The following is a 23,465-nucleotide window of genomic DNA, read 5'->3' as shown; positions in this document are numbered from 1 at the left end:
TTATGTGAGAACAATGTAAAACTAATATTCATACCAATTAGAGCACATTTAGTACAAGTCTATAATATAAAAATAAGTCAGGTTTTCCTTCCTGACGCTATAACTCCAGAACGCATGAACCGATTTCCACGGTTTTGCGGCATTCGTTAGAAAGGTCTCGGGTTCGGTGAGGTTTATAGCATGAAATAGGAAAAGTGTGGGAGAGCCATGCTTCGGCACGAACGGGCCGGCTCGACCGGAGTGATACCACGGCTTCACAGAAAACCGACGTGAAACAACGCTTGCGTTGTGTTTTGTTGTGTGTACCAATGAATATTATTGACAGCAACGTAGCATAACACATTTCTGGAAAAGCACCCAAAGGATGCACAGACAAGCGTATTTTACTCTGTTTTTTTATAACGAAATAATTAAATTAACATATTTTCTGAAAAAGAACACTATATAATAAAACTTCATCTGTTCTACTTTGTGTAAAGCATTTTATTACAAACTTTTCAATCGGATATAATATTGTATTTCGTAAGAGGAAAACGTCAAGCGACACTATAATAGTGTTTCCTTAAAGACAGCCACAAGAACACTTGCCGGAGATGGAAACAGAACCAAAAGCAGCCACAGGACCACAGAACTTCACGGCGCCCATGATGGGGACCTGACCAGCGATAGCAGTAGTACCGGAGACTGGCAGCTCACCAAGGACCGCCACGTTGCCTTCACCGGCGCCGCCGTAAGCAGCACCTCCGTATGCAGCAGCAGGAGCAAGTGCGCCACCATAAGCAGATCCGATGGCACCAAGACCGAGAGCACCAAGACCGAGGGCACCACCACATGGAGCAGCAGGAGCGAGCAGAGCAGGAGCAGGAGCTAAAGCTGGGGCTCCACACCCGCAGCCAACACCGCCGAGGTACTGACCGAACACTACCTGGACCAAGCAAGCTTGGATGCAGACCAACAGAACAGCGAGCCTAGACATGTTTGATGTTCGTTTGTGTTCAACGAGGAGCTGAAGACTGAATGATGTTCCTACTTGTAGACCACGTTTATATAGTGCACGAGTGTGTTATCAGAACGACGCGAGTTATTGTCTATGTTCTACTGAAACAAAGCCCTCCATAGCAAATATTTCAAGGTCACGTCACTTACACAACGCACACTCGCATTTCTCCATTTCCTCACATTACTCGCACAACTACTGATAAACGTTTGCAAAGTTCATTTCAAAATTCACTAAAACTAGATAAGGAACACGTTTCACTATAAATACTCGATCGATTCTTGGAACAATCATTGTCAAGTTTGCTTCAACACAAAGTACAATGGCCGCCAAGCTGATCCTCGTCCTCTGCGCTCAGGCGCTCTCCGTCCAGGTGGCATTCAGTCAGTGCCTCGGTCGTGCAGCTATCGCTGCCCCTGCCTTACCCTGCCCTGCTGTTGTTGCACCGAGCTGTGCTGGTAACGGTGTGATTGCTAACGGATGGATCGGTAACGGTCTGATCGGTACCGAATGGATCGGAAACGGTCTGATCGGCAATGGATTGGAAATCGTCCCCACCAGTGGCGGTGGACTGGCTGTGAGCAGCAGCTCTAGCATCGCTCCCAGCGGGCTCTCCCTAGCGTCTGAGAATGTGTTTGAGGGTGCTCTGTCCGTGGCTGGTGAGCTGCCGTTCGTGAGTGCTGTGGCTCTGGAGGGCGCGCTGCCCAGTGCTGGTGCTGGCGCCGTCAGCTACAGCTGCGGTAACGGTGTCACTGCTATCGAGAGCATCGCTCCTTCTGCTGCTGCTGCTATTGCTCCTGCGGTAGCAGCTGCAGCTCCTGCTGCTGCTTATGGCGCTGCTGCGCGCTATGGTCTCGGTGGCTATGGACTGGGTGCTGCTGGCATCTCTCCTGCCGCTCTCGGACTCGGCTATGCAGGTCGCGGATGTGGTTGTGTCGTTTAATATAAGAATTCAGAAAACAAAGTTTTATAATTTGAGATTAATAAACTGATCTATGCAATTTATTTGATACCCTTTGTGTCATCTATGAATTAAGTATACTCTTATAAGATAACATAAACCACATCGTTAAACTTCCATTATACATTGCGTTCATTGATTACTCCAAAGCTTTCGACAGTCTCACCCATTCCTCCATATTCACAGCCCTACAGAACCAAGACATTGACCTCACATATATTAACCTTTTAAAAAATATATATCACAAAAGCACCGCAGCCATTAAGCTACACAGGTTAGGCCAATCCTTTCCTATTCACAAGGGAGTCAAACAGGGTGACCCGCTATCTCCTAAACTCTTCACAGCAACTCTGGAAGAGGTATTTAAAAAGCTTGCGCCATGCTGGAGCACGAGAGGCGTGGTCGTCGGGGAGAAGAGGTTAACAAACCTTCGATTTGCCGACGACATAGTACTCTTCTCCTCTTCAGCATCAGAACTAGGCAGTATGATCAACGAACTCAGCAGAGCGAGCCTTGAGGTTGGACTGAAGATGAACATGTCGAAGACCAAGGTAATGACCAACAGCTCAAAACATAGGTTAGAAGTAGATGGAGTGGAAATTGCATACGTCCAGGAATACATCTACCTGGGCCAATTAGTCTCTTTCCAGGCGAGATAAGAAAAAGAGGTTGCTCGACGCACCGAGAACGCCTGGAAAAGCTATTGGTCCATGGGTGACATAATGAAAGTTAACCTTCCATTAACATTAAAAAGGAAGCTCATGGACGTGTGTATTCTGCCCATCCTAACCTATGGTGCACAGACCTGGTCTTTGACAAAACATCAGAAGTCCACACTCAAGGTTTGCCAGCAAGCTATGGAGCGCAGTATCTTAGGAGTCCGATTATCGGATAGAATAAGGAACTCTACACTGCGCTCCAAAACTCAAATCGCTGACGTTGGTCAGAAAGCCGCAAGCTTGAAATGGAACTGGGCTGGACATGTCTGCCGCATGTCCGACGAGCAGTGGGCAAAACTCACCACTGAGTGGAGCCCACTCAACGTCACTAGACATCGCGGCAGGCCCAGAAGGAGATGGCGGGATGAACTCGACGCCTATGAAAAGGATTGGCCACAGAAAGCTCTGCACAGAGACGAGTGGAAGGAGGGTAGGGAGGCCTTTGCCCTGCAGTGGGACGACCACGGCTGAAAATAAAAAAAAAAAAATAAACCACATCGTTTATTGGTATATGGTCAGTTTTAACCATTTTTTTTTTACTTTAATGGATTACTTCTCATGAAACTTTTTGCCTCGCACAGCAAAACTGTGGAATGAGCTGTAGTCGGCCGTATTTCCCAACCGATACGACCTTACTCCTTACTCGACCGTACTCCTTTTTAAAAGGCCGGCATTGCACCTGTGACTCCTCTGGTGTTGCAATCGTGTTGCTTACCATCAGGTGATCCGTCTGCTCGTTTACGGGCTTGTTCCATAAAAAAATTGTAAATTACTTTTTACTTTTTTGATCGAACCTACATTTTGAGGCTTAGCAATCCTAAAACTATTATATGGAGGTAGGAATAAACCGATATGGTCGGCTTGTCATTAGAAATTATCATTAAGTGATTATACAGTATAGAGATCACTCATATGATTTAAATAAAACTACGCAGGTAGTAACTACTCGACCACAGAAGCATAAAACAGCAAAGTATTTTAACGAAAACAAAAACATATTTTCAACCAAAATAAATAATTAAATTAATCAAGTATTCAATTCTGTGTGAACAGCTCCATGTACCTTGGCCACAGAAGAGGTGTAATGTTGTAGATTGTCTAAAGTCAAAGTCAAGTCAAAGCATTTATTTCAATTAATTCTAAATTAGGCACTTTTGAAACGTCAAATTGAATTGTCCGTCAGTCTGTCTGTCAGTGAAGCTCGTTCCAAAGTGTTGTTTCGAATGGAGAAGAACGAGCAAGAAACTCCATCGTTACTCTTTTCAAAAAATGTTCTTTACAATATCTCTGATACATTATTTGATCATTTACCTATTGTATATATATGTAGGAACAATGTAACGACAATACGACGTCAAAACTATGGGACAATAAAACCAATTTGTAAAGAATATAAAATAAAAAAGCGGGTTGTTTCAAACATAGTGCCCACATATCCACGTCTAGGAATGTCACGGATATGTGGCGCGGCTGTTATAATTCCATATTTGTAAAGAGTGTTCAAATTAACTCAAATAATACACTTTGGCTTACCTACTGAGCCTATTTCGTTCATTTTTCGTTACGGTAAACGGAACAAAAACATTGGATGAGCTTTGCTATAACATTGTTTATTTATGTAAATTTAGTGGGATCTCAGCAGTAGACGACAGGTTCACAAACACACAAGCACTTTCCGGAGATAGACACGGCTCCAGCAGCCGGCACGGCGCCGCCGAAGCTCACAGCTCCCATGATGGGGACCTGACCGCCGATAGCAGTAGTACCGGAGACTGGCAGCTCACCAAGGACCGCCACGTTGCCTTCAGTCGCGCTTGCATAAGCCCCAGCAGGTGCAAGTGTGCCACCATAAGCAGAACCGAAGGCAGCAAAGCCGAATGTGCCGAGACCGAGGGCACCGACACCGAGGGCACCACCCAGGGCACCACGACATGGAGCAGCAGGAGCGAGCAGAGCAGGAGCAGGAGCTAAAGCTGGGGCTCTACACCCGCAGCCAACAGTTTAATGACATGTGAATTAAAAACAATAAACTGGGGCCTTAGTCTGCTATTACAATTGTGTCAGAATGGCCAGCAGTGCAAGAGGGACGGAGCTATGTAGGTTGTATAGCTCCGTCCCTCTTGCACCGCTCAGTGATCGGCCATTCTGACACAATTGTAATAGCAGACTAAGGCCCCTGGTAATATGTAACTGTGTAACTTACTTTGTCGTATTATTTGAAATCCCTTACGTTACCTATGAGGTGACTGCTTTAAATCGAATTACAAATTATTAATAAAGTATGTTTTTTATAAAATAACAGATTAATAAGTAGCTATGCTACTATAGCTCACTTTTAACTTTTTGATTCAAAATTCACAATTTCAATTGCAATTTTCTTACTAAAGCGACACGTTGCCTCATCAGTACCTTTCTACATCGTTCTATTTTTCTATGTATGTCGTTAAAAACTTACGTGTGACACAAGATTACATAACGCCCAGATAAAAGACAACAATGTCTGGATCACATAAAGAGTTGGTCCAGGTTGCGCCGACCCTGGTACAGGTCTTCAAGCGCCGGGGATGGTCGTGTGTTAACCCCTCCCGACCCGCGAAACCACACTGACTGGCCCTCCAACAACCTCAATCGCACTGCGAAACAAAATACAACCGTTATTTCACGCCGATATTCAATGAGGCTATGGTTTTATATCACACCAGTGAGCCGACCCATTCACGGCTCATATTCCGACTAATTCATTCATGCAGGTGAATGTTATTCACCTAGGCTCTGGCATGAATGGGCCGGATAGATTGTAGTCCGATGGAAAAACCGCAGCAAGTTTCGACAACGTAAGGATGGATACTCGCCGTGCGACGGCTTGTCCGATGAAAGAAATGGGATGGTGGAATTAGGTCGTGTAATTCCTGCGCACACTCTCCGAAAAGCAACCTGTAAAACACCGAAAGGCTGGACACTCTACGCCGGTGCTCAAGGCTTTGAAGGTTGGACTTAACCAAATCTGGATCACCAATTAGCCTCTTCGCACGCCTTTCCACCGTGCCCAAAGTTGCCAGGTGACACTTTGCAGCACCAACCCATATGTGGCCTTGCGGACTACCTAGCGGGTTTACCGGGGCTCCGGCTCGACAAGCAGGAGTAGGAACGGGGTGGTTTTTAGTCAGTAAGAGTCTGACACTCCCTCTCGCTTTGCCCTGGCGAGAGAAGTCATTGGATGATTTTCACCCCTGAAAAAAAAAAAAAAAAAAAGCCCATATGTGGCCGCAGTACTCCATACAAGATCGGACCTGTGCTTTGTATAGCATTAAAAGCTGTATTTAGCTTAGTGGCCTTTACTTAAGATTTCGTCTAATCACACAAGACACTTTAAGCTATCTTAAGAATGAGACAACACACATAACAAATCATCTCCGGTGCTCACCGGACACGGTTGTTTCGGTGAGTACCTGAACAAGATTGGGCGAGAGGCCACGGCAAATTGCCACCATTGCGGAGGTAACTTGGATTCCGCACAGCACACGCTCGAAGAGTGCCCAGCGTGGGTCTCAGAGCGGCGGGTCCTAGTTGCCAGGATCATGCGAGACCTGTCTCTGCCAGCAGTAGTTACAGCTATGCTGACAGAGGCAGAAAACTGGAGAGAGGTGGCCTCCTTTTGTGAAACTGTAATGTCCCAAAAGGAGGCAGCTGAGCGGGATCGTGAGAGGGCCGATCCCACCCGTAGAAGGCGTCGAGGTGGCAACCGCCGCGGCGCCTAACATGTCGATACCTTGCCTACGATATGGGCAGGTAAACCTTTGGGGTCATGGGCGCATAGAGTGGGGAATCTAGACGCCCACTCAATGACCTCAAGGAAGACGACGGCACAGTGGTCACGTGTCGTCGTGCACTACATTGCACAGAGAGGTATAAGGATGACATATAGGTCTCCATAGGGAAGTGCTATAACAGGCGTTGCACCACGGGGGCTCCGGGGTTGGTCTACTAAGAGGACCCGGCGCCTCCTTTAGGTGCAGATGGTGGCCACCGGGGAGGTTTTAGTGCGGTAAAAATCCCACACTCCCTAGTTTTTTCCCCAAAAAGCTAGGCGCCTTTTGAAGGTTTCCCTCGTCATAAAAAAGGTACTTAGTACACATAAAATACACATATGAGTAAAGTACTGAGTCTTACAAACTTACATATTATTCCAAAATGTGCATTAGTTTTTATGCTTCAACCATCTTCACTAAGCTTCTTCATCATCATCAGCCGGAAGACGTCCACTGTTGAACAAAGACCTCCCCCTTAGTCCTCCACGTACAACGACCAGCCGCCACCTGCATCCACTGGCTCCTCGCGACTCTGACGATGTCGATGACGAGGACTGATGGCTGCTGGGCCAGGAAAGTGATTGAGAGGCGACCGCGGACGTAACGTGGGCAGGCCTCCCACTAGGTGGACCCTAAGCTTCTTAACCTTCGCCCGATCAGAACCAGACCCTTGCGTGCGGCGCGTGTTCTGCGCGCGCCTTCAGACCACCACAGATGGGGCCCAGTAGGGCTGATGCCTAAGGAGCTACTACCTAACCGGGGCTCACGGGCAGGAGTAGGAACGGGGTGTGGTTTTTAGTCAGTAAGAGTCTGACACTCCCTCTCGCCTCGCACAAAGCTTCTTAACCTTGACAAATTAGTTGTTGTTGGTAAGGTAGAAGTAAAATCTGGTGACCGATCACCCACCCGATGGTGAGGCCAAGTCGCCACTTACCCTAGACTTACGAAAACTATAAGAGAAGCCGAAAACAAGACAAGATGGAGAGAAATAACACTGAAAGCAATTAAAGCCTTTTAATGATAGGTCTTCTGAAATGAAGTAAAAGACGAAGTTTCTTAAAGCAAAACATAATATTTTAATTTACTATTTTGGTTTAATTCCCGACTATTAAGCAATTCTAAAAAATGACAATGCCAGATCCCCCACTGCCCAGATGCCTCACTTAATTTCATCAATGTACAAGAAGGTTTTAAGTAAGCCATGCATCAGCACGAATGGACCGGCTCGACCGGAGTGATACCACGGCCTCACAGAAAATTGACGTGATTGCGTTGTGTAGTGAGGTTACGTGTCCATGGGCGGCGGCGATAATCAAACGTGTGCTCGATTACCGGCGTTTTTCATAAAAGAAAGAAATGTAAATTAATCCCCCTTGGTTACTTTCTTTTGCGGATAAAAATTATATTTTTAAAAAGTCAAGGCCTATTTTACTGTTTTTATGGCGACCATCTGCGTTTCTGAGTACGCTTGCACAACGAACTAAACGAGTCATTCAATAAAAAAAAAAGATTTATTAATGTAATGTGTACCTACGCATTTTAATATGAAATTGGTAAAAATACATACTGTTAGTTAATATATTTATATAATATATATTATAAAGAATGCATATTCTAATTATTATTTCGTGTTTGAACGTTAATGATTAGATGTAACGAAACGTCATTGGCGTGCGTGCGTCAGTTATGTCAAAAAGTCATTATTTGACATTCGCTCTGTCTGTTTTTTTATGTTTAATGGGCCGACGTTTGGCCGCAATCTCGCCTGATGGGAAGTGATGATGCGGCCTACGACGGAGCATGTTTGCCCATAAGCAACCTATTCACTCGGGCTTTGAAGACACCCAGGTTGTACCCATCAGGAAAAACAGACTCCGGCAAGGAGTTCCACTCCCTAGCAGTTCGCACAAGGAAGCGCTTCGTGCGAGTGGGTGGGATATCCACCATGAAACGGTTACGCCTCGCCGATTGTCTTGTGGTTCGATTATGGAAAGGAAGAGGACTATGTTCTGTTTACATTGTTGTTTCGTTATGCCTTAAATTAAAAGTAGGATAAATAAAGTTGATATTGGTGGTGACATTTCTTCCTTTAATAACTAAACCCCCTATTAGCTAGCATTGTAATAATATAAAACACTTAATTTAATTATTTCTACCATTATAACTGCAATTAATCTAAAATGGTTCCTAACCTAAATGTAATAATTTTGTTCTTAGATTTATATAGCAACCGCAAGTTCTAAAGATTTTTAAACATGTTTTTAGTTATCACTAATAGAGCAGCAATAGTATGCTACATTTGGCATGCCTGTAAACTATATTTTTTTGGTGGGGCAAAGCTCTATAGAGATTCTGGAATTGTCATTTATGGAGGTATTAAAATATATGTTGTAAATGAAAATCACTCAATTGCTAAAACATTATTTATTCAATCTGGTGTGAAGCATCAGCCTAGCAGTAGATGATAGGTTCACAGCCGCACGAGTTCTGTCCGGAGATAAACACGGCTCCAGCAGCCGGCACGGCGCCGCCGAAGCTCACAGCGCCCATGATGGGGACCTGACCGCCGATAGCAGTAGTACCGGAGACTGGCAGCTCACCAAGGACCGCCACGTTGCCTTCACCGGCGCCGCCGTAAGCAGCACCTCCGTATGCAGCAGCAGGAGCAAGTGAGCCACCATAAGCAGATCCGATGGCACCAAGACCGAGAGCACCAAGACCGAGGGCACCACCACATGGAGCAGCAGGAGCGAGCAGAGCAGGAGCAGGAGCTAAAGCTGGGGCTCCACACCCGCAGCCAACACCGCCGAGGTACTGACCGAACACTACCTGGACCAAGCAAGCTTGGATGCAGACCAACAGAACAGCGAGCCTAGACATGTTTGATGTTCGTTTGTGTTCAACGAGGAGCTGAAGACTGAATGATGTTCCTACTTGTAGACCACGTTTATATAGTGCACGAGTGTGTTATCAGAACGACGCGAGTTATTGTCTATGTTCTACTGAAACAAAGCCCTCCATAGCAAATATTTCAAGGTCACGTCACTTACACAACGCACACTCGCATTTCTCCATTTCCTCACATTACTCGCACAACTACTGATAAACGTTTGCAAAGTTCATTTCAAAATTCACTAAAACTAGATAAGGAACACGTTTCACTATAAATACTCGATCGATTCTTGGAACAATCATTGTCAAGTTTGCTTCAACACAAAGTACAATGGCCGCCAAGCTGATCCTCGTCCTCTGCGCTCAGGCGCTCTTCGTCCAGGTGGCATTCAGTCAGTGCCTCGGTCGTGCAGCTATCGCTGCCCCTGCCTTACCCTGCCCTGCTGTTGTTGCACCGAGCTGTGCTGGTAACGGTGTGATTGCTAATGGATGGATCGGTAACGGTCTGATCGGTACCGAATGGATCGGAAACGGTCTGATCGGCAATGGATTGGAAATCGTCCCCACCAGTGGCGGTGGACTGGCTGTGAGCAGCAGCTCTAGCATCGCTCCCAGCGGGCTCTCCCTAGCGTCTGAGAATGTGTTTGAGGGTGCTCTGTCCGTGGCTGGTGAGCTGCCGTTCGTGAGTGCTGTGGCTCTGGAGGGCGCGCTGCCCAGTGCTGGTGCTGGCGCCGTCAGCTACAGCTGCGGTAACGGTGTCACTGCTATCGAGAGCATCGCTCCTTCTGCTGCTGCTGCTATTGCTCCTGCGGTAGCAGCTGCAGCTCCTGCTGCTGCTTATGGCGCTGCAGCACGCTATGGTCTCGGTGGCTATGGACTGGGTGCTGCTGGCATCTCTCCTGCCGCGCTCGGACTCGGCTATGCCGGTCGCGGATGTGGCTGTGTCGTTTAATGAGATATATCACAAAGTTAAGTGATACAAAAATAAAAAAAACTGATAACTATGCAATTTATTTGATCGTATCATTTGAAACTCCTTACGTCATTTATGATTCCTTCACGAACAAAATAGACTCTTATAAAATAATACAGTCTCAGTACACATGTGAACCACGCGTGGTCTACGTGCGGTCAAAACACAAATCCAAACTCCATACTACTACTTAATAAAAACTGAAAAATACCCAATCATACTTTGCTCAATTAAGTAATTGAACTCGAGGCGTGTACCTCAATAATCGCGCTTGCAGCTATTTGATTGATACGGTGTTGTACCAAATCGTTTTTTTTTTATTTATTAATTGTACAACAAGTTTGGGATCATTTAATAGATCAACATAATTTGATGACACTTGATTCGAGTATGTTGCCGACGTTTTGGGGGCTAGGAATTTATCGGTTATTGGGCAATGGGGGATTGGAAAGAACAATTATAATGAATAATGTTAAAATCAACATTTTATTTTATCAGATTAATTGTATGGCACTGCTAAGCCGGTGTGCGTTGCCGATAGATGGATTGCTTTTACACTTGAAAAATGGGCGTAAAGTTTTCAAAATTGTATAAGGTACTGCTCTGTCTCACGATGGCTGGTCGTAGCTTTGGTACCAATAGTGCGTCATTCGTAAATCACATTATTAGCCTATAAGTGGCCACTGCTGACCAAAGGCCTCTTCGAGTGCTTAAGTTGCCGACGTTTCAATGTGAGTTAGGAATTTAATTAGAAATAATAAGCCCAGGTTTCCTTACGATTGGGGAATCAGGGAGGAACGGGGTGGGTTTTAGTCAGTAAGAGTCTGGTACTCCCTCTCGCCTCGGGGAAGTAATTGGATTTTGAGGGAAATCGAACCCAAGACCCTTTGCCTCAGTCTCACCCTTTGCACTCGTCAGTGCAGTGCGATTCGAGTACGGACGTGTTGCAGTTGTACGCAAAGGTCGCGGCGTAAGTCGCTGCCCGATATTTCGCAATGAGTTCACAACAACTTATCGCAAACGAGCTGTTGGCTTTATACAAAATGCCATCGACACCATGGACGAGGTCAGCATCATGCAGATTTGCAAGTCGAACTTCAAAGAAGACGAGATCAGCAAAGGCAAGATGCTATTTCCAAACGACCGGGAAGCTGGACCAAATGCCATCGAGGAGGAGAGATGGCACGGATAAGAGCGTCCAAGACAATCACCTTTATGAAGGCGTGACGACGTGCCGACTTTTGTAGCGAAGGAGCTACATAAGTTGCCGCCCGTCATTTCGACCACGTAGATTCACCAGGCTGCTGAAGGATATCACACATTGAAATGCAGGCAAGTTGGAGACGTCTGATACTAATCCAGGAACTGCGTGCCGAGAAGTGTTGTTACGCAATGCTGTTTCGGAAAGTAGCTCAAGACGAAGCCAACGTGAACACACGTCGCGGGGCGTGATGGTTTTGCATCGGCGAAACTGCTCATCGCCCATTGCAAATTAGGTCGATGCACCGTGCCCCGCCGCTCCTCATGTCTCTCCACGTGCAGAAACACGTCACGCGAAGCTACGTCGACCCCCAAAATAATTACGCCGCAATTACTGCCGCCAACAAAACAGCTTACGCTATAAGCAGCCAAAAAGGGGTGCCGGCGCTGTGAATCCGTATCAAGGATGGTACAGCGATGTCCAGTGAGTTGATGAGGATGGCTTCATCAAAGTTCAAAAGAAGAAGAAGCCTACTTCTCGCAATCATTACTGGACTGAAAAACATGCTGCTGCGTCCAGCTGTGCCTATGCTGTATGTGCACCACACCACGAAGGTTGAGGACTCGTGGAGTAAAGGTGAAGCCAACTGGACCTTGAGGGTCGTAAGGTTGGAACCGCGTCAAAATACCAACTTCAAGTTTTGTGGTGCGAGTTCCAACTCAACATCTCGAGAAGTTCCTCAAGGCAGAAGGGTGTCATATACCGACGTTTTCGAGGCAGTTAACGTGACACCGAGCAGCGTAATACGACGCCACGCACCGTCACATCGTGTGACCACAATAATTAATATAAGAATTATGTATTTATAGTATTTTATGTTATGTTTTAGTATAGTATTGTTGTATTGAATGGGCCTTCGTTGCCTGATATAAATTAATAAATAATAATAAGTCCGCAAGGCAGCTTGTGGCCTTGTTGGGCAGTGGCGACCCCACGGACCTGACTCCCGGGAGAGGCCCTACTTTTTAACTCCGGTTGGTACTCGGACTATCCGGAGTGGCCTCTCCTACCTCACTCTTGCCTTAATCAGTTTGAGTGGAGATTCGCAAGAGTGGAGTTGCCTTCAGCTCCACTTGGGGGAAGGACGTATCCCAGTAAGATGCTGGTAGGGGTCTTGACCGTACTTCCGGGATTGCTCTGATAGCCGTGGGATGCCTCCCTTCCTCAAGCAGCTCAACGGATGTTGCCCTTGTCGCTACATGCTAGCGGCCGTTTCCGGGGCCCACTATTGAGTTTGCGAGTCACCCCCTGCTGTTTATCCGTATTTTTCAATATTGGTCACAGGGGCCATAGTCCCCATAGTTAACCGGTTAACTATTCCACAGACCCACACCCATAATCATTTCCTTTTACCATATCTCACAATAGTCCTGCATCAACCGGGGATTGTCCTTTGGTGTACTTCCATAGTGCATACAGGGATAATCGCCGGCTGATGTCCCATTACATTTAGATTAAAATTGTTCAACGGGCCTCTGCGAGTTGGCTTCGGCCCCTCGTACGCCTTCCAAAGGTCCGGGACCCTGTGGTCCCGAGATTATGTAAAGAACAGACATACCCGGCAATCGCAATGACCACTCGACCAGCAAGGCAGTCTTAATGTGTTTACTGGATTTAACTAGTTTCTTATACATATAATTAGGAACAGCAGCCAAGATTACCCAATAATGAGTGCAAATTCAATTTTCACTTTTTTCCAATCTAGATATTTCCTATGTTAAGCGATTTCACAATTATATGAAGAGAGGAACATTACCGATACAGTATTAACTTATCATTACAATTGGAAGAAAAACATTGGATGAGTTTTGCTATATCATTGTTTATTTATGTTAATTTAGTGGGATCTCAGCAGTAGACGACAGGTTCACAGCCGCACGAGCACTTTCCGGAGATAGACACGGCTCCAGCAGCCGGCACGGCGCCGCCGAAGCTCACAGCGCCCATGATGGGGACCTGACCGCCGATAGCAGTAGTACCGGAGACTGGCAGCTCACCAAGGACCGCCACGTTGCCTTCACCGGCGCCGCCGTAAGCAGCACCTCCGTATGCAGCAGCAGGAGCAAGTGCGCCACCATAAGCAGATCCGATGGCACCAAGACCGAGAGCACCAAGACCGAGGGCACCACCACATGGAGCAGCAGGAGCGAGCAGAGCAGGAGCAGGAGCTAAAGCTGGGGCTCCACACCCGCAGCCAACACCGCCGAGGTACTGACCGAACACTACCTGGACCAAGCAAGCTTGGATGCAGACCAACAGAACAGCGAGCCTAGACATGTTTGATGTTCGTTTGTGTTCAACGAGGAGCTGAAGACTGAATGATGTTCCTACTTGTAGACCACGTTTATATAGTGCACGAGTGTGTTATCAGAACGACGCGAGTTATTGTCTATGTTCTACTGAAACAAAGCCCTCCATAGCAAATATTTCAAGGTCACGTCACTTACACAACGCACACTCGCATTTCTCCATTTCCTCACATTACTCGCACAACTACTGATAAACGTTTGCAAAGTTCATTTCAAAATTCACTAAAACTAGATAAGGAACACGTTTCACTATAAATACTCGATCGATTCTTGGAACAATCATTGTCAAGTTTGCTTCAACACAAAGTACAATGGCCGCCAAGCTGATCCTCGTCCTCTGCGCTCAGGCGCTCTTCGTCCAGGTGGCATTCAGTCAGTGCCTCGGTCGTGCAGCTATCGCTGCCCCTGCCTTACCCTGCCCTGCTGTTGTTGCACCGAGCTGTGCTGGTAACGGTGTGATTGCTAATGGATGGATCGGTAACGGTCTGATCGGTACCGAATGGATCGGAAACGGTCTGATCGGCAATGGATTGGAAATCGTCCCCACCAGTGGCGGTGGACTGGCTGTGAGCAGCAGCTCTAGCATCGCTCCCAGCGGGCTCTCCCTAGCGTCTGAGAATGTGTTTGAGGGTGCTCTGTCCGTGGCTGGTGAGCTGCCGTTCGTGAGTGCTGTGGCTCTGGAGGGCGCGCTGCCCAGTGCTGGTGCTGGCGCCGTCAGCTACAGCTGCGGTAACGGTGTCACTGCTATCGAGAGCATCGCTCCTTCTGCTGCTGCTGCTATTGCTCCTGCGGTAGCAGCTGCAGCTCCTGCTGCTGCTTATGGCGCTGCAGCACGCTATGGTCTCGGTGGCTATGGACTGGGCGCTGCTGGTATCTCTCCTGCCACTCTCGGACTCGGCTATGCCGGTCGCGGATGTGGCTGTGTCGTTTAAATTGATTACCGATGTATTCTGGTTTTGCTTATGAACAATAAAATTATTTGCACTATATTTATGACGTTTTATTACCCTTTTCATTTTAACCTTTACCTCTGACTATTTCAGACGTTGACAAAACCAAAATAGTTATTCTTATATAAATTATAGGGGTGGGATTCTAACTCGTTAAGCAATACTACATCTGGGAAAAAAATAATTATATGGCCCCTAATTGAAAATATTGAAAAATAGTGATTTTTTCGGTAGAAATAATTCACAAATTGATTTTAACTTTCTACCTACAGCTTTTATCCGTAGGGATGTTGGAGAATCGGGGATTGGGAAGATTATTAGGAGGTTTGGTTTTTTTTTTTTTCCGGTAACCTCACTCACACAACGAAAAACAAATATTAAGCGTTAACTTTTACAGAGGTTTTCACTGTGTTTTTCGATAAATATGTACAACTCAGCCTTAACTTAGAAGTATTTATCAGACATTGACAAAGCTAAAATAGTAATTGGTAATATTTTTTGGGTGTGAGCGCTGCGGTTTTATTTGAACCGCAACCCTTCCCACATCAGGAGTAGTAAAGGGGTGGTTTTTAATCAAAAAAATTTTATATCTGTAGTAGTCTGACATTCTCTCTAGCATTACCCAAGGTAGGAGCAGACAGTCTGTTGATTTTCTTATTTATATTTAAAAAAACGACATCACAAATTTCTAAAGTTTTAAATGTGTGCAAGCCATGCTTGGCATCGACATGGGTCGTGCTCGACCGGAGTGATACCATTTCACTTATCCAGAAAAACGCTTGAAACAACGCTTGGTTGTGTTTTCAGTTATGTGTTACCGGAGGCCCATTTACCCCCTCGAAAATCTTCCCAGATCCCCGATTCCTGAACAATAATCTTAACTCCGCCACCTGGTTAAGACGTGATTTGTCTTACATAAAAGTGACCCTGGTCCCCTGCAAACCGTATATTTTGTAATTTAGTATTATTTTTTTAATTATTAGATTTTTTAGATAGATATTTAATGAATTAGAAACGATAAAAATAGGACATTGACATTGGAAGGACACAAAATGACATAAATATACAAATAGAAAATAGAGATAAAATTTCATAGAAAGGACATAAAAATAAAACGTCACTATTGCTGTTGTGGGGTGGACTAATGGTACGAGGGCGTGTAGTAAAGCAGCTACTCGAAATCGCAACCTAATTCGATAAACGTTTAAAAATATTCTGTGAGTGAGGTTACCGGAGGCCCATTACCTGGTCTCATAGTCATATAGAACACCAATGGCGGGTTAAATTCCTAACCCCAAAAAGCCGGCAACGCACTTGTAACGCCTCCGGTGTTTTAGGTGTCAATGAGTGGTGGCGATTGCTTACCATCAGCTGATACCGTCATGTCGTTTACCGGCTCATACCATAAAAACATTACTATAATTCTTAGGAAAACAGGAAAAAAATTGAGACACGAACATAAACTCGTGACAGCTCCGGTTGACTGTGAACTCCTCTCATAATCTCCACGCTTGCCAATTGGCGTTTTCGGATCTATCAAATTAAATAATTACAAATAATTTCGACACGCCCTTTTCCTCGAAATTGGGGGCACGAGGTGCATATTATGGCACATAAGCCATATGTAGAAGAATTTCACAATTTATGTTTAAGTCCCATGTAATAGGTGGTGAGTATTGCCATCATACCGGGCACATTTCCAGACACACATGCTACCATCTGATCGTTTGTCGAAAAACCGAAAATCGAAGACCAGTAATACTTCGCCCGACCCGGGAATCGTAGGTACTTTAACTATTCCTTAGTAACCAGTAAATGACTCTGAGTACGGCGGTTTCTATGTTGCAGCCTGGCTATATTAATCTACAAATACTGATACCTAGTAGTATTAAATACTCGGCCACGGCTCCTAGCATTATTATATGGAGATAAGTGCAGATTCACAAAAAAATACACGTTTTTGTAAATCACAAATAGGCCGCATAGGTACCAATATTTTAGGTTTCTACTTTTACCGGAAAATAATTATTACGCAATACTCGTATATATGTAGAAAAGTTGTTTTAAGAGGAACTTTGGAATTTTACTAAAAATAACACAAAATATCTTGCTGTATCATCATTTATTTGTAGCTAACGTGAAGTATGAACAACATAGCGTTAGGGTTTTAGTAGCAAACGATAGGTTCACAGCCGCACGAGCACTTTCCGGAGATAGACACGGCTCCAGCAGCCGGCACGGCGCCGCCGAAGCTCACAGCGCCCATGATGGGGACCTGACCGCCGATAGCAGTAGTACCGGAGACTGGCAGCTCACCAAGGACCGCCACGTTGCCTTCACCGGCGCCGCCGTAAGCAGCACCTCCGTATGCAGCAGCAGGAGCAAGTGCGCCACCATAAGCAGATCCGATGGCACCAAGACCGAGAGCACCAAGACCGAGGGCACCACCACATGGAGCAGCAGGAGCGAGCAGAGCAGGAGCAGGAGCTAAAGCTGGGGCTCCACACCCGCAGCCAACACCGCCGAGGTACTGACCGAACACTACCTGGACCAAGCAAGCTTGGATGCAGACCAACAGAACAGCGAGCCTAGACATGTTTGATGTTCGTTTGTGTTCAACGAGGAGCTGAAGACTGAATGATGTTCCTACTTGTAGACCACGTTTATATAGTGCACGAGTGTGTTATCAGAACGACGCGAGTTATTGTCTATGTTCTACTGAAACAAAGCCCTCCATAGCAAATATTTCAAGGTCACGTCACTTACACAACGCACACTCGCATTTCTCCATTTCCTCACATTACTCGCACAACTACTGATAAACGTTTGCAAAGTTCATTTCAAAATTCACTAAAACTAGATAAGGAACACGTTTCACTATAAATACTCGATCGATTCTTGGAACAATCATTGTCAAGTTTGCTTCAACACAAAGTACAATGGCCGCCAAGCTGATCCTCGTCCTCTGCGCTCAGGCGCTCTTCGTCCAGGTGGCATTCAGTCAGTGCCTCGGTCGTGCAGCTATCGCTGCCCCTGCCTTACCCTGCCCTGCTGTTGTTGCACCGAGCTGTGCTGGTAACGGTGTGATTGCTAATGGATGGATCGGTAACGGTCTGATCGGTACCGAATGGATCGGAAACGGTCTGATCGGCAATGGATTGGAAATCGTCCCCACCAGTGGCGGTGGACTGGCTGTGAGCAGCAGCTCTAGCATCGCTCCCAGCGGGCTCTCCCTAGCGTCTGAGAATGTGTTTGAGGGTGCTCTGTCCGTGGCTGGTGAGCTGCCGTTCGTGAGTGCTGTGGCTCTGGAGGGCGCGCTGCCCAGTGCTGGTGCTGGCGCCGTCAGCTACAGCTGCGGTAACGGTGTCACTGCTATCGAGAGCATCGCTCCTTCTGCTGCTGCTGCTATTGCTCCTGCGGTAGCAGCTGCAGCTCCTGCTGCTGCTTATGGCGCTGCAGCACGCTATGGTCTCGGTGGCTATGGACTGGGTGCTGCTGGCATCTCTCCTGCCGCTCTCGGACTCGGCTGGAATGGTTGCGGCTGCGGACTGTGGTAGAAATGTACAAAATTATTGTTCTGTTGATGTCTAATACTTACGCAAACAAATTAAACTGATTTTTGCAAATGATCCATTGTTTTTTTTATGGTATAAGACGGTAAATGAGCAGATGGATCACCTGATGGTAAGCAATCGCCGCCGCCCAGGGACACCCGAAACACCAGTGGCGTTACAAGTGTGTTGCCGGCCTTTTGGGGGTTAGGGATTTAAAGGTTGTTGGGGAATCGGGGATTGGAAAGGGGGTAATTGGGCCTCCGATAACCTCACTTACACAACGAAACACAACACAAGCGTTGTTTCACGTCGATTTTCTGTATGTTTTTAAATATACACCTCTGCCTCTGACTATCTTCTCGCACAAAATGTGCAATGTTTTGCATTCTTATATCAATTAAACGATGACTCAATACTTTTACAACATTGAACTTGACCTAGTACACTTGCTATGGAATTCTGATTACGTAGCGCCTATATAAGCTAGTTGTACGAATTGAAACGTGATCTTAGTGTTCTTGGTAGTTACCAAGCGAACCACGTAGTTACGTGCGAAGTTAAATCATATAATCTTACTAATAAATTAATAATAATCATGTATCTATATATCATGTAATCTTACTATAAATAATATTATAATGCCAATTAGGGCAAGAATGAGTTTGAATAGGCCTCTAGCTGTTCCTCATCAGTATTCAATCCAGCTAATCCCCGGTAAGGCTACTCCACTCTTCCGAATCTCCACTCAAACCAGACACCGGGCAGTAGAAGTCATTCCGGCTAATCACAGGTACTAACCGAAGTTGAAGAATAAGGTCTCTCATGGGTGTCAGGTCCGTGGGGTCACCACTGCCCAACAGGTCACCACTAGATGCCTTGCGTACATAAATATTATAATGTAATTCTTTTTTTGAGGGGAGAAAATCATCCAATGACTTCTAAGCTAGCATGACTGCTTCGCAGAAAGAGGGAGCCGGCATCCCAGTCCCCCTCGCTCCGCACCATGGCCTGAACCAGTGCCGGACGCGAGAGGTCGCCGTCGCCGACCACATCCCTGAGGACTTGGCGATGCTCAGCCCACGTAGGGCACACCGCCTGTATTATAATGCCAACTAGGACAAAAATGAGGTAGGAGAGGTCTCTGTTCTTCATCAGTTTTCAATCCAGTTAGTCACGGGTACTAACCAGAGATGAAAAACAAAGAGAGTCCAACATCAAAAAAAGCTATACTATGTTATAAGTGACCTGACTGTTAGAACTGACTTTTTTCGCCCGCTTCTGCACACGCGCTTTTTTTAAGGAGTTTTTTTTTATGGGGGAAAATTATCCAATGACTTCTCCCGCCTTGGGCGAGGCGAGAGGGAGTGTCAGACTCTTACTGACTAAAAACCACCCCGTTCCTTCTCCTGCTTTTAGAGCCGGAGCCCCGGTAAACCCGCTAGGTAGTTCGCAGCTCCGGTGCAGATTCACAGAAGAAATGATGCACTTTGTTTGTTAGTCACAAAATAATAGTCCACATATAGTCTTCGGCACGTATCTTGGCAATTTTATTTTTTGAAATAACTAGAAAGTTCCGCCAATCGCACAGGGATTGATCCTCACAAGCATCGTGCGCAGACGCGGCGACGTTGCGCTGACTATTGAACGTCCGCGTCCGCGTATTTTTAGTTAATAAAGTAATTTTCTTGAAAAAAATTAACAAAATCTTGTTAGGTTTCCCCCAACTTTATACCAAGTTTTACCTTTTTACCTTTAGTACTCGTTTATAGAAGCTGTAGTATACTTTTATTAATAAATAAATTGCGGAATGCTCACAAACTTTTATCCCTCATTTTAGTTCTAACTAAGCTCGATCTTCAGCTCCACACATCCAACCACGACCGGCCATTTTGCGGATATCGTTTTACACGATCTGCATTTAATTTCATTGCACGCCCAGGAAAATAAATGTAACGCTATAATAGTATGTATGTAGAAAAGTGGTGTTAAGAGGAACTTTGGAATTTTACTAAATATAACACAAAATGTCTTGCTGTATCATCGTTTATTTGTAGCTAACGTGAAGTATGAACAACGCAGCATTAAGGTTTTAGTAGCAAACGATAGGTTCACAGCCGCACGAGCACTTTCCGGAGATAGACACGGCTCCAGCAGCCGGCACGGCGCCGCCGAAGCTCACAGCGCCCATGATGGGGACCTGACCACCGATAGCAGTAGTACCGGAGACTGGCAGCTCACCAAGGACCGCCACGTTGCCTTCACCGGCGCCGCCGTAAGCAGCACCTCCGTATGCAGCAGCAGGAGCAAGTGCGCCACCATAAGCAGATCCGATGGCACCAAGACCGAGAGCACCAAGACCGAGGGCACCACCACATGGAGCAGCAGGAGCGAGCAGAGCAGGAGCAGGAGCTAAAGCTGGGGCTCCACACCCGCAGCCAACACCGCCGAGGTACTGACCGAACACTACCTGGACCAAGCAAGCTTGGATGCAGACCAACAGAACAGCGAGCCTAGACATGTTTGATGTTCGTTTGTGTTCAACGAGGAGCTGAAGACTGAATGATGTTCCTACTTGTAGACCACGTTTATATAGTGCACGAGTGTGTTATCAGAACGACGCGAGTTATTGTCTATGTTCTACTGAAACAAAGCCCTCCATAGCAAATATTTCAAGGTCACGTCACTTACACAACGCACACTCGCATTTCTCCATTTCCTCACATTACTCGCACAACTACTGATAAACGTTTGCAAAGTTCATTTCAAAATTCACTAAAACTAGATAAGGAACACGTTTCACTATAAATACTCGATCGATTCTTGGAACAATCATTGTCAAGTTTGCTTCAACACAAAGTACAATGGCCGCCAAGCTGATCCTCGTCCTCTGCGCTCAGGCGCTCTTCGTCCAGGTGGCATTCAGTCAGTGCCTCGGTCGTGCAGCTATCGCTGCCCCTGCCTTACCCTGCCCTGCTGTTGTTGCACCGAGCTGTGCTGGTAACGGTGTGATTGCTAATGGATGGATCGGTAACGGTCTGATCGGTACCGAATGGATCGGAAACGGTCTGATCGGCAATGGATTGGAAATCGTCCCCACCAGTGGCGGTGGACTGGCTGTGAGCAGCAGCTCTAGCATCGCTCCCAGCGGGCTCTCCCTAGCGTCTGAGAATGTGTTTGAGGGTGCTCTGTCCGTGGCTGGTGAGCTGCCGTTCGTGAGTGCTGTGGCTCTGGAGGGCGCGCTGCCCAGTGCTGGTGCTGGCGCCGTCAGCTACAGCTGCGGTAACGGTGTCACTGCTATCGAGAGCATCGCTCCTTCTGCTGCTGCTGCTATTGCTCCTGCGGTAGCAGCTGCAGCTCCTGCTGCTGCTTATGGCGCTGCAGCACGCTATGGTCTCGGTGGCTATGGACTGGGTGCTGCTGGCATCTCTCCTGCCGCTCTCGGACTCGGCTGGAATGGATGCGGCTGCGGACGGTGGTAGAAAAGTACAAAACATTGTTCTATTGATGTCTTATACTCACTCTAACAAATTAAACTGATTTTTGCAAATGATTTATTGTTTTTATTTTTTAATTGTATAAACCGGTAAACGAGCAGACGAATGATGATGGTAAGCAACCACCACCACTCATGGACACCCGAAACGCCGGAGGCGTTACAAATGCATTTTACACTGCAAGTGGCTTTTTGGGGATTGGGAATTTAAAGCTTGTTGGGGAATTGGGGATTGGGAAGGAGGATAATTGGGTCTTTGATAACCTCACTCACATTATGGAATACAGCACAAGCGTTGTTTCAAGTCGATTATCTGTGTGTTTTTAAATACACACCTCCGCCTCTCATTATCTCTTTTTTAACAAAAAGTGCAGTGTTATGTATTCTTATATCAATAAACGATGACACAATACCTTTACAGCACTAAACTTGACCTAGTACACTTGCTATGGAATTCTGATTACTGAGCGCTTAGATAATCAAGTTGTACGAATTGAAACGTGATCTTAGTGTTCTTCGTAAGCACGTGCGAAGTTCAATAATAATATTATGACAACTAAGCACACATTTTAAAAGAAATTGTCAGTGGAGTATTGTAATAATTTAACTATATTCTACTTCAGTGACTGCCTCGTTGGTTGAACGGTCGCCCGTGCGACTGCCAGGCAAGGGGTCTCGGGTTTGATTCCCGGATCGCGCAAAATATTACTGGGCTGTTTTTCGTTTTTCCAAAAATTCTCAGTAGTAGCACGGCGTCTGGAACCGTACCCAGTATTTGGCAATAGGCTCACCCCTTATAATATGGGACTTATAACATAAATGTTGAAAAGTGGGTGTACATTGTACAGCGGCATTATGTGCCGTAACGTGCACCTCTGCCTACCACTTTGGGAATAAAAGACGTGACGTTGCGTCTATTCTATCACGTAATTTTGATAATATTATACATATATATACATTTATGGAGCGGTTTAGTGCCAACTAAAGTATATAAGATCTCATTATACCTTTTAATACCTGAAGGGATGAGTAGATTTAAAACCTTCATAAGTTATGTTTTGCGCCGTGCGTATATGTGTATGAGTCTATTGCCATACTCCGGACACAATTTCAGATCTCATCACTATGGCAGTACAAAATTTCAGATTTCATCACATTAGCACAGAATACTAACATTACATCAACAGCCTATAAGAGGCCACTGCAATGACCACCACGCTTTCTCAATGTGGATTGGCGATTTTAAACTTATAATTACAAATTACAAGTAAGGTAACCTAACCAAATAAGGCCTACCTTATTTTTATTACCGCCTAGCTCGTAGGTAAAATGACAATGGGCTGATAATTTCAAAATCTTATATTTATTTATTAAACTTTGTAATAATGGAATCAAAATGGCTTTAGAAACAAAATTTACAATTTTATAAACACAAATAACTAAAGTGTCACTTTGGCCTTATTGGGAACCCTATGTCTTAATAAGCCTCAATAAAAACTAGTAAGTATTCAATTCTTAATTATAACAAAACTTTGTCAATGCTTATA

The 23,465-nt window shown here is 45.7% G+C and overlaps 11 protein-coding genes across 11 annotated transcripts; 5 read left to right on the top strand and 6 right to left on the bottom strand.

The window, feature by feature from the left end:
* Positions 1 to 499: 499 nt before the first annotated feature.
* On the bottom strand, positions 500 to 994 carry LOC118279777 (chorion class A protein Ld5-like). The gene has a single exon (XM_035599524.2). It carries the CDS (start codon positions 974 to 976, stop codon positions 563 to 565), a length of 414 nt encoding a protein of 137 aa, XP_035455417.1. The 5' UTR covers positions 977 to 994; the 3' UTR covers positions 500 to 562.
* Positions 995 to 1,308: 314 nt separating this feature from the next.
* On the top strand, positions 1,309 to 2,617 carry LOC118279759 (chorion class B protein Ld34-like). The gene is made up of 2 exons (XM_050702461.1): positions 1,309 to 1,923; positions 2,427 to 2,617. The coding sequence occupies exons 1-2, from the start codon at positions 1,320 to 1,322 to the stop codon at positions 2,615 to 2,617; spliced, it is 795 nt and encodes a 264-aa protein (XP_050558418.1). The 5' UTR covers positions 1,309 to 1,319.
* Positions 2,618 to 4,266: 1,649 nt separating this feature from the next.
* LOC118279767 (chorion class A proteins Ld9-like) lies at positions 4,267 to 5,761 on the bottom strand. Its single transcript, XM_050702460.1, has 3 exons — positions 5,758 to 5,761; positions 5,187 to 5,310; positions 4,267 to 4,658 (listed from the first exon to the last, which is right to left on the bottom strand). Exons 1-3 carry the CDS (start codon positions 5,759 to 5,761, stop codon positions 4,313 to 4,315), a joined length of 474 nt encoding a protein of 157 aa, XP_050558417.1. The 3' UTR covers positions 4,267 to 4,312.
* Positions 5,762 to 8,894: 3,133 nt separating this feature from the next.
* LOC118279772 (chorion class A protein Ld5-like) lies at positions 8,895 to 9,521 on the bottom strand. The gene has a single exon (XM_035599520.2). The coding sequence runs from the start codon at positions 9,364 to 9,366 to the stop codon at positions 8,938 to 8,940; it is 429 nt and encodes a 142-aa protein (XP_035455413.2). The 5' UTR covers positions 9,367 to 9,521; the 3' UTR covers positions 8,895 to 8,937.
* A 157-nt stretch (positions 9,522 to 9,678) lies between these two features.
* LOC118279760 (chorion class B protein Ld34-like) lies at positions 9,679 to 10,364 on the top strand. The gene has a single exon (XM_035599507.2). It carries the CDS (start codon positions 9,710 to 9,712, stop codon positions 10,328 to 10,330), a length of 621 nt encoding a protein of 206 aa, XP_035455400.2. The 5' UTR covers positions 9,679 to 9,709; the 3' UTR covers positions 10,331 to 10,364.
* A 3,050-nt stretch (positions 10,365 to 13,414) lies between these two features.
* Positions 13,415 to 14,044, bottom strand: LOC118279773 (chorion class A protein Ld5-like). Its single transcript, XM_035599521.2, has one exon. The coding sequence runs from the start codon at positions 13,887 to 13,889 to the stop codon at positions 13,461 to 13,463; it is 429 nt and encodes a 142-aa protein (XP_035455414.1). The 5' UTR covers positions 13,890 to 14,044; the 3' UTR covers positions 13,415 to 13,460.
* A 158-nt stretch (positions 14,045 to 14,202) lies between these two features.
* Positions 14,203 to 14,868, top strand: LOC118279761 (chorion class B protein Ld34-like). Its single transcript, XM_035599508.2, has one exon. The coding sequence runs from the start codon at positions 14,233 to 14,235 to the stop codon at positions 14,851 to 14,853; it is 621 nt and encodes a 206-aa protein (XP_035455401.2). The 5' UTR covers positions 14,203 to 14,232; the 3' UTR covers positions 14,854 to 14,868.
* Positions 14,869 to 17,038: 2,170 nt separating this feature from the next.
* On the bottom strand, positions 17,039 to 17,620 carry LOC118279770 (chorion class A protein Ld5-like). Its single transcript, XM_035599518.2, has one exon. It carries the CDS (start codon positions 17,465 to 17,467, stop codon positions 17,039 to 17,041), a length of 429 nt encoding a protein of 142 aa, XP_035455411.1. The 5' UTR covers positions 17,468 to 17,620.
* Positions 17,621 to 17,784: 164 nt separating this feature from the next.
* LOC126912138 (chorion class B protein Ld34-like) lies at positions 17,785 to 18,500 on the top strand. Its single transcript, XM_050702790.1, has one exon. The coding sequence runs from the start codon at positions 17,811 to 17,813 to the stop codon at positions 18,426 to 18,428; it is 618 nt and encodes a 205-aa protein (XP_050558747.1). The 5' UTR covers positions 17,785 to 17,810; the 3' UTR covers positions 18,429 to 18,500.
* Positions 18,501 to 20,452: 1,952 nt separating this feature from the next.
* On the bottom strand, positions 20,453 to 21,157 carry LOC118279771 (chorion class A protein Ld5-like). The gene has a single exon (XM_035599519.2). The coding sequence runs from the start codon at positions 20,941 to 20,943 to the stop codon at positions 20,515 to 20,517; it is 429 nt and encodes a 142-aa protein (XP_035455412.1). The 5' UTR covers positions 20,944 to 21,157; the 3' UTR covers positions 20,453 to 20,514.
* Positions 21,158 to 21,214: 57 nt separating this feature from the next.
* Positions 21,215 to 21,975, top strand: LOC118279766 (chorion class B protein Ld34-like). Its single transcript, XM_050702789.1, has one exon. It carries the CDS (start codon positions 21,287 to 21,289, stop codon positions 21,902 to 21,904), a length of 618 nt encoding a protein of 205 aa, XP_050558746.1. The 5' UTR covers positions 21,215 to 21,286; the 3' UTR covers positions 21,905 to 21,975.
* Positions 21,976 to 23,465: the final 1,490 nt, after the last annotated feature.

This window comes from Spodoptera frugiperda, chromosome 22 (genome assembly GCF_023101765.2).
Source record: "Spodoptera frugiperda isolate SF20-4 chromosome 22, AGI-APGP_CSIRO_Sfru_2.0, whole genome shotgun sequence".
Classification (NCBI taxonomy): Eukaryota; Metazoa; Arthropoda; class Insecta; order Lepidoptera; family Noctuidae; genus Spodoptera; species Spodoptera frugiperda.
This window is presented reverse-complemented; position numbering and strand designations above follow the sequence as displayed.